Source organism: Carcharodon carcharias, chromosome 4, assembly GCF_017639515.1.
Source record: "Carcharodon carcharias isolate sCarCar2 chromosome 4, sCarCar2.pri, whole genome shotgun sequence".
Classification (NCBI taxonomy): domain Eukaryota; kingdom Metazoa; phylum Chordata; class Chondrichthyes; order Lamniformes; family Lamnidae; genus Carcharodon; species Carcharodon carcharias.
The window spans coordinates 44,384,378-44,398,654 of NC_054470.1; the positions used below are offsets into that span (position 1 = coordinate 44,384,378).

The following is a 14,277-nucleotide window of genomic DNA, read 5'->3' on the forward strand; positions in this document are numbered from 1 at the left end:
GATCCACCACCAGCATTAAGGCCTGTTCCAATGAATCATCTTCCTCATGGCCATGTCGGGACAAATTTCCTGGAATCTGTAGAAGGCTGTGGGATGAGTCTCTTCGAATAGAGACCCAACTGCCTTCCTCCCACATCTGGCTGTGATAGTCTAAAAACCCAAGCAGCCTCTTCTCTCTCTGCTTACCACACAGAACTGCTATCAGTCTGTGATGTCCATTGATTTGAAAGGAAGCCTGTAGCCTGATCTCAAAAATGGCATCCTCTGCCCTCTTCACCTTGGCAATGTGAAACACATCAACCTTGCATCCAGATAGAATTGCTAATTAGCTGCTTGAGAGCCCAACTCCTTTCCATCATAGAAGTAAATGGACTGTTTACAGAACAATTATTTACAACTCGGTACCTTCAACACCTTTCTGGGACTTTGTGAGACTCAGAGTCGACTAATTGTAAACTCAGGGATTGCTGTCATTGTATTCAAGCGTACATATCTACCACCTTATTCTCAGTAAGACAATGTAAGCCTTCCTTTGATCTCTAGAAATCATACCACCCCAGGTTTACTGTCAGGCAGACTGCAGAACAGGTCACCTGAACCCCTTCATTTACCATAAATTTAAAGCTACAGTCACAAAATATAATAACCTTCTTCAATTCTCTGCCCAAAGGCAAGTCTGACCCACAGCGCACACGACCTGCACCATGGGTAGGGTGAAGAAGTAGGTCCCAAGTCCACCCAGCCCAGAACAGAGATTGGATCCCGCACTGTTGGCATCAATCTGATCTACGCCAGCTGTGCAGCCATCTGAGCCACTGGCTCCCCTAACAAAGGGGTCCGAGTTGCTGTGACAACATGCATTTTTACATCTATTTTGTAGTCTGGAGTTGTGGATATTGTTGGTAGAGGTTTCAACTTTCTTTCCATCAAATAGCTGATCAGAAATCTTTCCCTCTTACTGCTTGCCGTTGGTGTATGTTGGAAGGATTTGCAGGTTGATACTCAATCTGTTTAAAGTCACAAAAAATCACAGAATTTTTATAGCACAAAAGGAGGCCATTCGGCCCATTGTGTCTGCACCAACTCTCTGAATGAGCAATTCACCTAGTGCCATTCTCCTGCCTTCTCCCCGTGACCCTGCACATTGTTCCTTTTCAATTAACAATCAAATTCCCTTTTGAATGCCTAAATTGAACCTGTCTCCACCATACTGTCAGGCGGTGCATTCCAGATCTTAATGCCCGCTGCGTGGAAAAGGTTTTTCTCATAGAAGCATTCATAAGTTGCATTCTGGCCTCTTGGACATACCTGATTTTCATTACAGCATCACTGTAACCCTGCCTTCAGCTGACTAGGCTCTATCCTCTAGAATTCCCTCTCCAAGCCTCAGTGCCTTTCAAACTCTCTTTCCTCAAAGATGTTCTTTAAAACTTTCTTCTTTGATCTAATATCTCCCTGTGCTTTTCAGTATCAAATTTTGTTTGATAAGGCTCTTGTGAAGCACCTTGGGATGTTTAATTATGTTAAAGGTTCTATATAAAAATGAGTTTTTGCATCAACTGATCTATCAATATTTGCTTCATATACATGACAGGCATTAGCATTTCTTGGGCACGTTATGAATGCACCTTCCTCAGCCATCAAGTCCTGGAGTGGGACTTGAATCCAGAGCTTCTGGCTCAGAGACAGGGACACAACCCTCTGCACCACAGAGCCTCAATGTCTAATAATCTTATCAACCTCATAAATGTAACAAGATGCTGAGGATACATCCAAGACAGTGAAGGTGGAAACTATTCAGCCTTTTCTCCTGCCTAGCATATGTTGTCCAGGTCTCACTCCCATAGAGGAGTGCACTGAGGATGCAGGCTTGGTAGTACTCGCAGTTTGGCGTTCTCAGTCAGATTACTGTTGTCGCACACTCTTTTACTCAGCTTGGACATCACAGCTTCAGCTTTTGCAATACGTATGTTGATTCAGCAGCAAGTGCCAGATTGCTGGTAATTGTGGAGCCTAGGTATATGAAGCCATCAACAACCTCCAGTGTCACATTGTCAACGTTTATATGGCAACATCCTGAACCATGGCATCTGTCTTCTTGATGCTGATAGTCAAATCAAACTTTTTACAGGTTTGAGAGTCTGTTCATTTCCTGCTGAATGTTCCTCTGTACAGAATGCTAATGCAGCATCATCAGCATAGAGCAACTCTCTGATAAGGATTTGGCACACCTTAATCTTGGATCTCAGATAAGCAAGGATGAACAGCTTTCTGGCAGTTCTAATATGTAAGTAGACACCTTCAGAAGATGACCAGAAGGCATATGACAGCAGCAAAGAGAGGATTATGCCAAAGAGTGTTGGTGCCAAAACGCAACCTTGTTTGACCACACTGCAGATCTCAAAGTGTTTTTTGATGTTGCCCTGTCATAGCTGACCTTACCCATTATGTTGTCTTGGAAAGAGAGGATCACATTGAGCAGCTTCAGTGGGCAGCCAATATTCTCCTGCAGCTTAAATAGATAGACAGCCTCTGTTAACTTGGTTGACAGCCTAGGTGAGATCGATAAAGACAATGTATAATGGTCTCCTTTGTTCACGGCATTTCTCTTGTGGCTGCTGGGCTGAGAAGATAATGTCAATTGCAGATCTTCCAGTTCTGAAACCACACTGGGATTCAGGGAAGATGTGTTCACATGTGATCTTCAGTCTGGCAAGGGAAACATGGGCAAATACCTTTTCCTCTATCAAATCGCCTCTTAGCTTTCTCCTCTCCAAGGAGAACAGTCCCAACCTCTCCAATCTATCTTTATAACTGAAGTTCCTTATCATTCTTGTAAACCTCTTCTGCGCTCTCTCCAATGCGTTCACATCCTTCCTATAGTGTGCCATCCAGAGCTGTACTCAGTACTCCAGCTGAGGCCTAACTAGTGTCTCATATAAGTTCAGCATAACCTCCTCGCTGTTGTATTCTATGCTCCTATTAATAAAGCCCAGGGTACTGTATGCTTTATTAACTGCCCTGCCACCTTCAATGATCTATGCACATACACACCCAGGTCCGTCTGCTCCTGCATCCCTTTAAGAATTGTACCCCTTATTTTATATTGTCTCTCCATGTTCTTCCTACCAAAATGCATCACCTCACACTTCTCTGCATTGAATTTCATCTGCCACCCATCTGCCCACTCCACCAACTTGTCTATGTCCTTTTGAAGTTCTACTGTCCTCCTCATAGTTTACAATGCTTCCAAGTTTTGTATCATCTGCAAACTTTGAAATTGTCCCCCACACACCAAGATCTATATCATTAATATATATCAAGAAAAGCAAGGTTCTCAATACCGACCCCTGGGAACTCCACTGCAAACCTTCCTCTTGCCTGAAAAATATTCATTAACCATTACTCTCTGTTTCTAATTAGTCAGCCAATTCTGTATCCATGTTGCTACTGTCCCTTTAATTCCATGAGCTATAACTTTTCTCACAAATCTGTTGTGTAGCACTGTATTGAAAACCTTTTGAAAGTCCATGTACACCACATCAACAGCATTACCCTCATCTACCTTCTCTGTCACCTCTTCAAAAAACTCCAGCAAGCTAGTTAAGCATGATTTGTCCTTTAGAAATCCATGCTGTCTCTTCCTAATCAACCCGTATTTTTCCAAGTGACCATGGATTCTATCCTGAATAATAATGATAAAGATTAGTAAAAGAAGGAGATATTTAGAGAAGTGTTCCAAAACTTAGTTAAAGTGATAATTTTATGGAGGGTTTAAAAGCATAAGAGGCAATTGGAGGCATTTAGAGAAGGAACTTAGGACATAGAGCTCTAGGTAGCTGAAAGCAATGGTATGACAAAGGAAAATGGTGGCAGGGGAAGTGTGGGGCTGGAGGAGATTACAAGGTGTGGAGGAGTGAGGTTGTGAAGTAATCTAAGCAAAATGATGAGACTTTTTAATTTAAGTCACCACGGTACTGGGAAACAATGTAAATCAGTGAGAATTACATTAATAGGCAAGCCAGACCTGATAAGGAATGGGGTTCAAGCAACAGAGATTTTCATGAACTGAGGTTTACAAAAGGGTAGAGAATGGGATGCCAGCCAGAGCATTGGAACAGTTGGGTCTGGAAGTGACAAAAACATGGGTGAGTGTTTCAGCAACAGATAGATGTAGGTGATATTACAAAAGTGGAAATAACTGCTCCTTTTGTGACAGAGAGGATACAGTATCAGAAGCTTAACTCCAATTTAAAAAGGATACTCAGGTTGTGAATTGTCTGGTTCAGATTGTTCAGACAGAGTTCATGAAGCAGAGTGGAATTGGTCGGAAGGATACTGACTTTGTGGCTAACAATTAGTACTAATATATTGCACTATAGTGCAAGTGTCCTAGGCCCAACCATCTTCAGCTGCTTCACAATGAACTTCCCTCCATCATAAGGTCAGAAGTGGGGATGTTCATTGATAACTGCATAATGTTCAGCACTATTTGTGACTCCTCAGATGCTGAAGCAGTCTTTGTCATATGCACCAAGATCTGGGCAACATTTAGGCTTGGGCTGATAAGGGACACATAACACATGCCATAAAAGTGCCAGGCAATGACCATCTCCAACAATAGAAAATCTAATCATCTCTCCTTGACATTCAATGACATTCATCATCACTGAATGCGCCACTATCAACATCCTGGTGGTCACCATTGACCAGAGACTGAACTGGAACGGCCATATAAATACTGTGGCTACAAGGGCACGTCAGGGGCTAGGAATTCAGTGGTGAGTAACTCACCCCCGACTTCCCAAAGCCTGTCCACAAGGCACAAGTCCGGAGTGTGATGGAATACTCTCCAGTTTGGATGAGAGCAGTTCCAACAACACTCAAGAAGCTCAACATCATCCAGGATAAAGCAGCCCCTTGACTGGCACCCCATCCACCATTTTAAACATTTACTCTCTCCACCGCCGATGCACATTGGCAGCAGTGTGTACCATCTACAAGTTGCATTGCAGCAATTCACCAAGGTTCCTTCGACAGCACCTTCCAAACCTGTGAGCTCTACCACCTAGAAGGACAAGGCCAGCAGATGCATAGGAATACCACCACCTGCAAGTTCCCCTCTAAGTCACACATCATCCTGACTTGGAACTACACTGCTGTTCCTCCACTGTTGCTGGGTCAAAACCTTGGAACTCCCTTCATAACAGTACCTAAAACACACGGACTGAAGTGGTTCAAGGAGCTTCACCGCTACCTTGACAAGAGTAATTAAGGATGGGCAAAAAATGCTGGTCTAGTCAGCAGCACCTACATCCCATAAATAAATATATAATAAAATAAATTATTAAGCATATACCTATTCACTGAAGTTACATTGGCTGAGTGACAATCCTGTGGAAATTCAGAACCATTGTCTTTGAATTGCATTTGTTGTAAAAGGCTGGGTGTTGTTACATTGCCACCTCTTGATGTAAGTATGAATGACAGATGACTTTGTTTTTTTAAGAGATTCTGCAGCAGTGCCAATCCTGGACCAAGATGTTATTGTTACAGTATTATTTATTTACTTTGCTGCAATAGGAAACACTTAAATGTGACTTAATGCTGTTACATGCAAGCTTTGAATGCACGGATATTAATTTATTGTAAATATAGATTGGCTTATGACAACAAGTTTCAGTTGTGTTAGTGGAGGTTAATTGTTAACACAGACTATTTGGGCCGAATGCACTGCTTCTGTGTTGTAATTGTTATTGCAGATGTAGAGGAAACGTGTAGAACATTGCCAAACTATATGATGGTTAATGATTGCAACATTTCTTTTTGTTCCACAGAGAAATGCATTTTATATAGCACCTTCTACAACTTCAGGGCCTTCCGAAGTGTTTTACAGCTATTGAAGTACTTTTGAAGTGAAATGCATGTTGGAAATGCAGCAGCCACTTTTCACACAGCAAGGCTTCACAAACAGCAATGTGATAATGATCAGTAAACTTTTTTTTAAATATTGGTTGAGGGCTAAATATTAACCAGACAACTGTGAGAACTCCCTTGTACAAGACTCCTAAAATATTAAACTCTATTAAAACAAAATACTGATTATTTAAAGGAGAAATGTCTGATTAAGAACAGGATTATTGGTTTTTTACAGGAATAAATATTGACCTAACTAATCAAATATTTGACAAAAACTAAGGTTCAAACCCTTCATTAATGTTTGATGTCCTGGAATTATATGTTGAGCAGGTTTATCCAGTTTGTTTTACAAGATTAAACAGATTGCAGAGGGTCCATGATGGTCTAAACTGTGTATGAGCTGTCACATTTAATGGGTTGAACAGTTAGCTCTTGGCAGATTTCTGCGGTTGTCAGTACTACGATTTTTGATTTTGATATGGAATTTCTGGTGCAATCTGGAAGCCAAACTTAAATCAACCCCCCCCCCACCCCCACCCCCATGTGCTTTCCTACCCCATAATTGATTATGGAAGTTATTAAAAAAAAATGCTGTTATACTGTATGTGGCTTCCTTCCGGGCTCTCTGGATTGCTGAAGTGTATGACATGTGCAGGGCGTGAATCCCTTAAACTCGACTACTAAGAAGGCCAAAACAAAAACAGAATTACCTAGAAAAATTCAGCTGGTCTGGTAGCATCGGCGGAGAAGAAAAGAGTTGACGTTTCGAGTCCTAATGACCCTTCAACAGAACTGAGTGAATCTTAGGAAAGGGGTGAAATATAAGCTGAAATATAAGGTGGTGGTGGGGGGGGGTGTGGTTGTAGGGACAAGCACAGTTTAAATGGAACATTAGTGAGGGCTGAATGAACACAAAAACATTGAAACACAAATCTTATTACATGTGCTCAATGAAACTCAAAATTATAAAATCAATAAGTGGAGGAATAATGGAAGATTAAAATCGAGGGGCTTGCTCAATATTAAAATTTACGCTGGTTACACGCTATTAGTTACATATGTAATTGCAGAGATCAGTCACATGGCTCCTGCTGCAAGCGGCGCTAAATGTCGCAGCCCGGATCCGGGCTCCAACCAGCTGTCAATCAAAGCAGAACCCTGCCCCCGCCCCCCTTCACTCTCATCCAATCAGACGAGATGTCTGGTGAGTGACAGCTGGGAAGTGGGCGGGGAATTCCGGGTCCGTTCCGGTGTCCGGTGGCGGGAGTTGGAGCTATGGCTGCAGAGACCGCTAAGGCGCAAAATGCTCGAGCTGGGGGCGACACCATCTTTGGTAAAATCATCCGCAAAGAAATCCCGTGCGACCTCCTGTATGAAGACGATAAGGTAGAGCAGGGGTGTGAGAGTCTCACCACCTGAGGCTGCAGGTGGTGGGGAGCAATCTTCTCAATCTCTTTCCTTTCTCTATTCCTGCACCAGCTTCTGTTTTTTTTATATTTATTTATTAACATGCCTCAGATGTTAACAAGTTTGTGTTAAGGCCTGTGTTGGCTCGGTAAACCCTTGCATTGTGCTGAGTCAGAGCCCTGGGGTTACTGTCGATTCCTGTATCAAAACGATCTGGGGCGGAGGACGGGGTTTGCGGAATTCTCCGAGTAACTGAACTGGGGCGCAGTCTTTAAATTCTGCACCGTCATCAATCATGACCATGTCAAACGGGCGAGGGGATGGGTTTTCGTTATTAAACTAGGAGGACACAGTTTTCAGTGGAGGGGTTTGTAATGTCAACGATTGTTTAGTTTATCACCAACGTGCACCGAATGGAATAAAGGCAGAAAATGCTGGGAATATCCAGCCTCTGGGGAGAGAGAAACCGAGTTCGCATTTCATCAGAAATAAATGGATTTTCTTTTCACAGTGTATCGCTTTTCATGATATTCAACCACAAGCTCCAACACACTTCCTAGTGGTCCCCAAGAAGCCTATTGCCCAACTGTCTAAAGCAGAAGACTCTGATGCAGAGGTGAGCGGAGTTTTTACAGTGTGCTCAAACAATCAAAATTACAATCTCATGTTTGTAATTCCACTTTGTTTATCAAGCAAGATTTTACCAGTGCATATTTAGTGTAATTATTTTATTCGATGATCTTTTTATTAGATGACTGACTGGGATTCTGAGCATATCCTAGTTAACAAAGAGTGGGAGGAGGCTATGTTCTATTGCTATGGACTATATTTTTTAAAAAAAATCATGATTGGGTAGATCTCAGCAGTTGCCATCTCTTGACATGCGCATTAATTGACCACGGCTTGGCCTGAACTGTCTATTAAAACTAGAATGTTTCAATGTTTATATTTGCTTCAGATTACTTGGTTTGACACCAACTGCCTTTATATAAACACAGTTAACCAAAACATGTTTCAAGAGATAAAAATAAAAGTACCTGGAAAAACTCAGCAGGTCTGGCAGCATCTGTGCAGAGGAACAACTGTTAACGTTTCGAGTCTGTATGACTCTTCAACAGAACTAAGTAAAAACAGAAGAGGTGAATTATAAGCTGGTTTGGGGGGTGGGGGACACAGGTAGAGCTGGTAAACACCAGGAGAGAAATGGAAAGCAATAAGAGAGTATATGCTTCGTGGAGTATATGGAAAATTGATGCTAAATGAGTAAAGGAGATTAGGAGAGTTGCCCATATGTTTGGTTGAGATTTGGGCATAAAGGATGATTTTAAATGGAAAGAAGTGGAGTAGGTAAGGAGTTTATAGAGGGGACTCCTGACACTGACCCAGGCAGCTGAAGGCTCTGCTGATACTGGTGGGACCTAAGGAATGTAGATGAAAAGTTTCAAGTCAGAATGGACAGTTTGATGGGAGAATAAGGGCTGGAGCTGGATGTGGTGGGTAGGACCATGAACCAATGTTAAAAAAAATTTAAAAATTTTAAATTGAAGGAATTGGGGTACCAGGCACCAGTGAAGGACAGCGAGAGCTGGGATAATGGGTGAGTGGGATAGGATGTATGCAGTGGACTTTTGGACAAGTTTGTATTTATGGGTTTTTGTTCAGAATGTTCAGCATCATTCGTGTGACTTTTCAGATACTGAAGCAGTCCATATCCAAATCCAGCAAGACCTGGACAATATCCAGGCTGGGGCTGACAAGTGGTGAATAACATTTGCGCCACAGAAGTGTCAGGCAATGACCATTTCCAACAAGAGAGAATCCAACCATCACCCCTTGACCTTCAATGGCATTACCATTACTGAATCCCCACTATCAACATCCTGGGGTTGCCATTGACCAGAAATTGAACTAGACTAGCCATATAAATACTGTGGCTACAAGAGCGGGTCAGAGGCTAGGAATCGTGTGATGAGTAACTCACCTCGTGACTCCCCAAAGCCAGTCCACAAGGCCCAAATCAGGAGCTCAGCAGGGAGGGAGGGTGTTGGAATAGGTATGTCTGGAGTTGACAAAGTAATGTATAAAGATATCAAAATTAGAGCTGGGCAGTTTTGGAAGTAGGTGGTCTTTGTGATGGAGAAGATGAGGCTTGAAACGCAGCTGAGTGTTCAACAGGATGCTGGGGTTACAAAGAGCTGGAGGCAAGGCTGAGATAGGATCAGAATTAGTGAACAGGGAGTGGAGATTTTTGCTGGGGGCAATTGAGAATTATTTGAAGACTTGATTTTGGACTGGCAGTCTGACAGCACAGAGGAGTTGAGAGATGCGGGGAGGTAGAGCTGAGTGTCCATGTGTCTGCAGATTATGTCAATGAGGGGCTTCATATAGATAAGTAAGAGGAGTAATTCAAGGGAAGATTTCTGGGTGCGTGGATATTGGCTATGGAGATTGTTGGCTACATTCAGGTTAGTCGGAGTGAAACTTCAAGCACTCCTAAAGAGAAGCATTGGATTCTGTCAACCCTAAGGAATGAGGATGAGGGAAGATAAAACACTGGTTGTAGTTTGATATGCTGGTTTTTGAACAGGGACATTGCTATGAATTGGTAGGCAAAAATATGCTGAACAATCTAAAGAAAGAACGGAGCTTGGAGATGGGATGGTAGGTGGTGAGGACGGAAGATTCAAAGTTGAGGTTTTTTGAAGAAGGGGGCTGTGCTGACAATTTTGAAAATAGAAGGTGCTTGAAAAGGGAGCTTTTAACAATGTCAACTAAAGTAGGACAAGGAAGGGAAAGAAGCTGAGGGAGTAGGTGATTGTGGGAGGAGCACTTGAGATAAGCTTGAATGTGGTAGTATGCGAGATGGAGGTGAAGCTGCGGATAGATGACGGTTTAGAACTAAACCATTTTTGGCTGATTGAAATATCCCAAGGAGCTTCAAAGGTACTATCTTCAAGGTGCTATATAAATAAAAGCTGATGATGTAATGTGGGAAGGAATTAGGATTTGGGGCCAAGAAGAAAGGCAGGATGTAGCAAGCAGAGGCAGCTGCATAGCCAGTCTGATTTTCATGGCAATGAGATCCATGAGTTTCTTGCATTTTATGGTATGGGGGGAAGATGGGTTTGGGGAAGTGATTTGTAATAAAAGGAACCAGGGAACCTGTATAGCTAGTTAGCTGGATGTAAAATTTTCCTTTCAGTTTGGAAATGTTAGTGCCTTTATCATTTTAAACACCAGTTAACTCATCCCTCAATCTTCCCAACTCCAGGGAATATAAACTAAGTTTAAGGAGCCTATTTATTTTTTTGTCATTGTCATATCTAGATTGACATGATCCACTGAAAGGATTTAAGATTTTGGGTGAGATTTTACTCACTCAAAATCCATTCACTTGAAGAGTTAAAATCAGGCCCACTGTTTCTGTAACTGTAGGGTAACCCTGTAGTAGATTACTAGGATAAAACATGTTTATGTATTTTTTCTAATTTTTCCATTGTCTCCTGAAGACAGTGACTCATTGAAGTACAAATCTATAAGCCCAGCAATGTCGCACTACCCAGGTGCTCATTGTTCCTATGTGATGTTATACCACTGTGACAGCATTACAGTTGAATCAGGGCCGCCCGCCTCTGTTATCTACCTATACCTTTTAAAAGAATTTAGGCCAACAGTAACTGGAAACCCATTCCTTCCCATTTCCTCTTGGTCTCTGAAAACATTTGTAGCACCCTGATGTGTTAAGTGCAGTCAGAATGGGGCAATCAAACCTGGCATCTTTGTGGCTTAGTACCAGGCTGTGTTAGCATTGATATATTATTGAATCCCATTATATGTATTAGGTACTAATAATTGTATACTCATTGCATTTTACTCTAAATCTATTTTGATAATTCTGTTGTGAGATATACTGATTCAATTGTGCTTTTTTGTTTCAAACACCTTGTAGCTTCTTGGACACCTGATGATCGTTGGTAAAAAATGTGCATTGAAGTTGGGCTTAACAAATGGCTACAGGCTCATTCTGAACGAAGGCCAAGACGGTGGACAGTCTGTCTATCACATTCACCTCCACGTATGTGGTGGGCGTCAAATGCTTTGGCCACCAGGTTAATTGCTACTTGAATGTTACTTGACCTCAAAAAAATTATGAAGTCTCCTAAATAAAGAACATGTTGCATGCAGAATATGGTGTGCCAATCTCAAAACACCATCACTGTTTTCTTTTCATGTTTCAGTTGCTGTTAAGGTTACACAATAAATTTAGTTCATAAGGAATTTGCTGTGCAAATACTCCTTATTAAAATGATAATGCTCTGCAGAAAATTTTGTGGCTCCCTGCCCCAACCAAGATTCCCCTTGAAGCACTTACTTATGCTAGGGATCATTCCTGCAGCTGTCTGGCAATGTACAGCACACTGGCCAATGTTAACAGTCAGGAGCTACTTCCTGATGGCTTTCCCGTCTGGGAAAGGGAATCGATCCCTATGAGTATGTAGTTGACTGACGATACCCTAATGTGGTGTTGTTTGAACCTATATTGAGGTTTATGACTTAAGTCATCATACATATAACATTGGTGTGTTGCCAAGAGGCAGTTTACAACAACAGAAGACAAAGAAGTTGACACTTTCAGAAGCTTGTAACTTTTTCTGAGGGCCATAAAAATACCTTTCTTTAGCCACTAGTCAAACTTTTCTCAATAAGTCCTAGGATACTATTTAACCCATCACTGTCCAGTTCAGAACTGGACACGACTGTTATATTCTTCCATGCAGGCGCTTAAGTGTTCAAGAGGCTGGGCCCCTTGGTGGTGTTGGGTCTAAGGAACAAGCTCTTGTGAGACTTGGACAGTCTTTAGGAGTGCAACCTCCTCAGTAAATTCTTTTATATTGAGATTGCCAGTATGGTCCAGATTAAGATCATATTCAGGGATGTGGATTGCAGCTGCATGAAGCGGGGAGAAGACAGAGAGCATGTTAACATTGTGCTCTCACTTACCCTGAAGAGGATAAATGTGATCTTTAACTTGATTCATGAGAAATTGATTTCTGTAAAACTAAAGAATTCTCTGAATATCAGTGCTGAATACCAATAATTTAGTTTCAAAGCTATCCCTCATTATATGACTAAATTTTCAATTTCTGCTCTCCTTTCTATCCTCTATATTCTTTTGACCTCTACTGTCGTACTATTATCTAGTGGCTATTTTTCTTTTAAAAACACAAGTCTCACTGCCAAACAAGTTGTGGTTTTAGTGTACATTGAAATCCTACTCTTGGTTCTTGGCACTTAGCTACAAAATTAAAATGCAATTTTGTTTTAACGAAGGAATCCATTGATTGTTCCTGTTGGTGGAAAACACAACCTAAACCCACCTTTCTTCCCCATTCCTTTCAAGCCAGTAGCCAGGGAAGAATGAGGAACAAAATTTATTTTAATGAATCAATCTAGCAAATTAAGTAGACGTCTTGGTTATTTAAGAGCCTAAAGTTTTGTTTTAAGCCTAACCAATGCTGAAAACTTTGTGTTCCACCTGCTCCTGCTGAAAACTTACATAAAAAACAATTTTAAAACCTAAGCATCTTTTAGCCTTAATTCCTGTTCTCAGCTGGTTTGGATGGGCTGGGAAGCAGCCAGCGCTTCCTCACTCAGGCCATACAGTTCGCAGTTGATTAATCTATGTATACCCTTCAGTTGTGATGATCAACAATGGTGATCTCTCCTTGGGTGTAAAGCTTTCTTAGATGACCTGTAGGTCACCTGGTTGTTAACTGGCATATTAATATGTCAAGCTCAAGTGTTTAATTACCATTACAATAATTTATTCATTAAAAATAAACAACCAGAGAATTCTTGGCCAAGGAAAATTGCTTATATAGGCAATTACTTCAAGGCAAACCTAATTGGTTTGTGGCAATATATTAATATTTACAATCCCATGAGCAAGTAAGTTCCCCATATAAAGTACCAAGATATTTGTGCCAACAACTGTATGTGTCATATGTGAATAATAGTAAAATAATTAGCTGATTGTTGTGCATTGAATTGTAATGTCACTGAAATCCATGATATTAAGCCTACATTTCTTCTATACAGAGTTCTGACTAGCTTTGATGCTCAAATGCCCAAATTGAAAACCAAGTTTACAATAAAAAATAATCATTGAGTTCATGCATTGAAATAGAAATTCTGTGCCTTCACATGAATAAACTTGTATCTCCTTCAAAACAGTTTTTCCATGATAGCTCTGAGAAATTGCTTAAATATTTTTAAATGGGGAATAAAATGAGTACTGGTGTAAATAAAAATATTTTAACTTTAATGGCCCCAGGTCTTGCGGTGAGTGCTGAGAAGCTTGCTGCCATTGAGGTCCACAACAGAACTGCAAATTCCAGGGAGCCAACTTAAACTGGAACCTGCAAGTGTGGTTTATCTCTGCTGGGGCCATGTAGATTTGTGCTGATTGCCCTGTTCTTACACTGCAATTTGCACAGATTGATTTAGGGCTGCTCCTAGCTGGCTTGGAACCTGCTCAGGGGAGAATGTCAAAACACTGACACCGACACCACCCCTACATCACCCCCCTTCCACCTCTGGTCTGTTCGCAGCCTCCTCCATCTGCCCTGTACTCTGTTCTCAGTTGTACTAATGTCAGAGAATGGGTGGGGGTGGGGGGGGCTGCAGGAAGTGGAGTGTGGTCAGGTGTGGCGGGGGTCAAGAGTGGAAGCAGAGCTGGGGGTGAGATGGGAAGTGGGGACTGCTAGAGTTAAAAGTTTAATAAAGGAAATATTTAAAGTGATTTAGAACACGTGGGGAAGTGTGAGGTTATTCGTTTTGGTGGTAAGAATAGAAAAGCAGGGCAGAATTTTCTGGTTGGTGTGAGGTGAGACATAAAATGACACGCGGTGACATTGGGTGAGAGTCCCGACATCATGCGCCATCGTGATG

At 41.6% G+C, this 14,277-nt stretch overlaps 1 protein-coding gene across 1 annotated transcript; it reads left to right on the forward strand.

Moving 5' to 3' along the window:
• Positions 1 to 7,101: 7,101 nt before the first annotated feature.
• On the forward strand, positions 7,102 to 13,495 carry hint1 (histidine triad nucleotide binding protein 1). Its single transcript, XM_041186692.1, has 3 exons — positions 7,102 to 7,305; positions 7,838 to 7,942; positions 11,276 to 13,495. The coding sequence occupies exons 1-3, from the start codon at positions 7,195 to 7,197 to the stop codon at positions 11,438 to 11,440; spliced, it is 381 nt and encodes a 126-aa protein (XP_041042626.1). The 5' UTR covers positions 7,102 to 7,194; the 3' UTR covers positions 11,441 to 13,495.
• Positions 13,496 to 14,277: the final 782 nt, after the last annotated feature.

Bases quoted from the DNA above. Each gene is read 5' to 3' on its own strand.
- hint1 (XM_041186692.1), top strand. From the start codon at position 7,195: ATGGCTGCAGAGACCGCTAAGGCGCAAAATGCTCGAGCTGGGGGCGAC. The intron at 7,306-7,837 runs GTAGAGCAGGGG...TTCTTTTCACAG, and splicing joins TCCTGTATGAAGACGATAAG to TGTATCGCTTTTCATGATAT. The intron at 7,943-11,275 runs GTGAGCGGAGTT...AACACCTTGTAG, and splicing joins CAGAAGACTCTGATGCAGAG to CTTCTTGGACACCTGATGAT.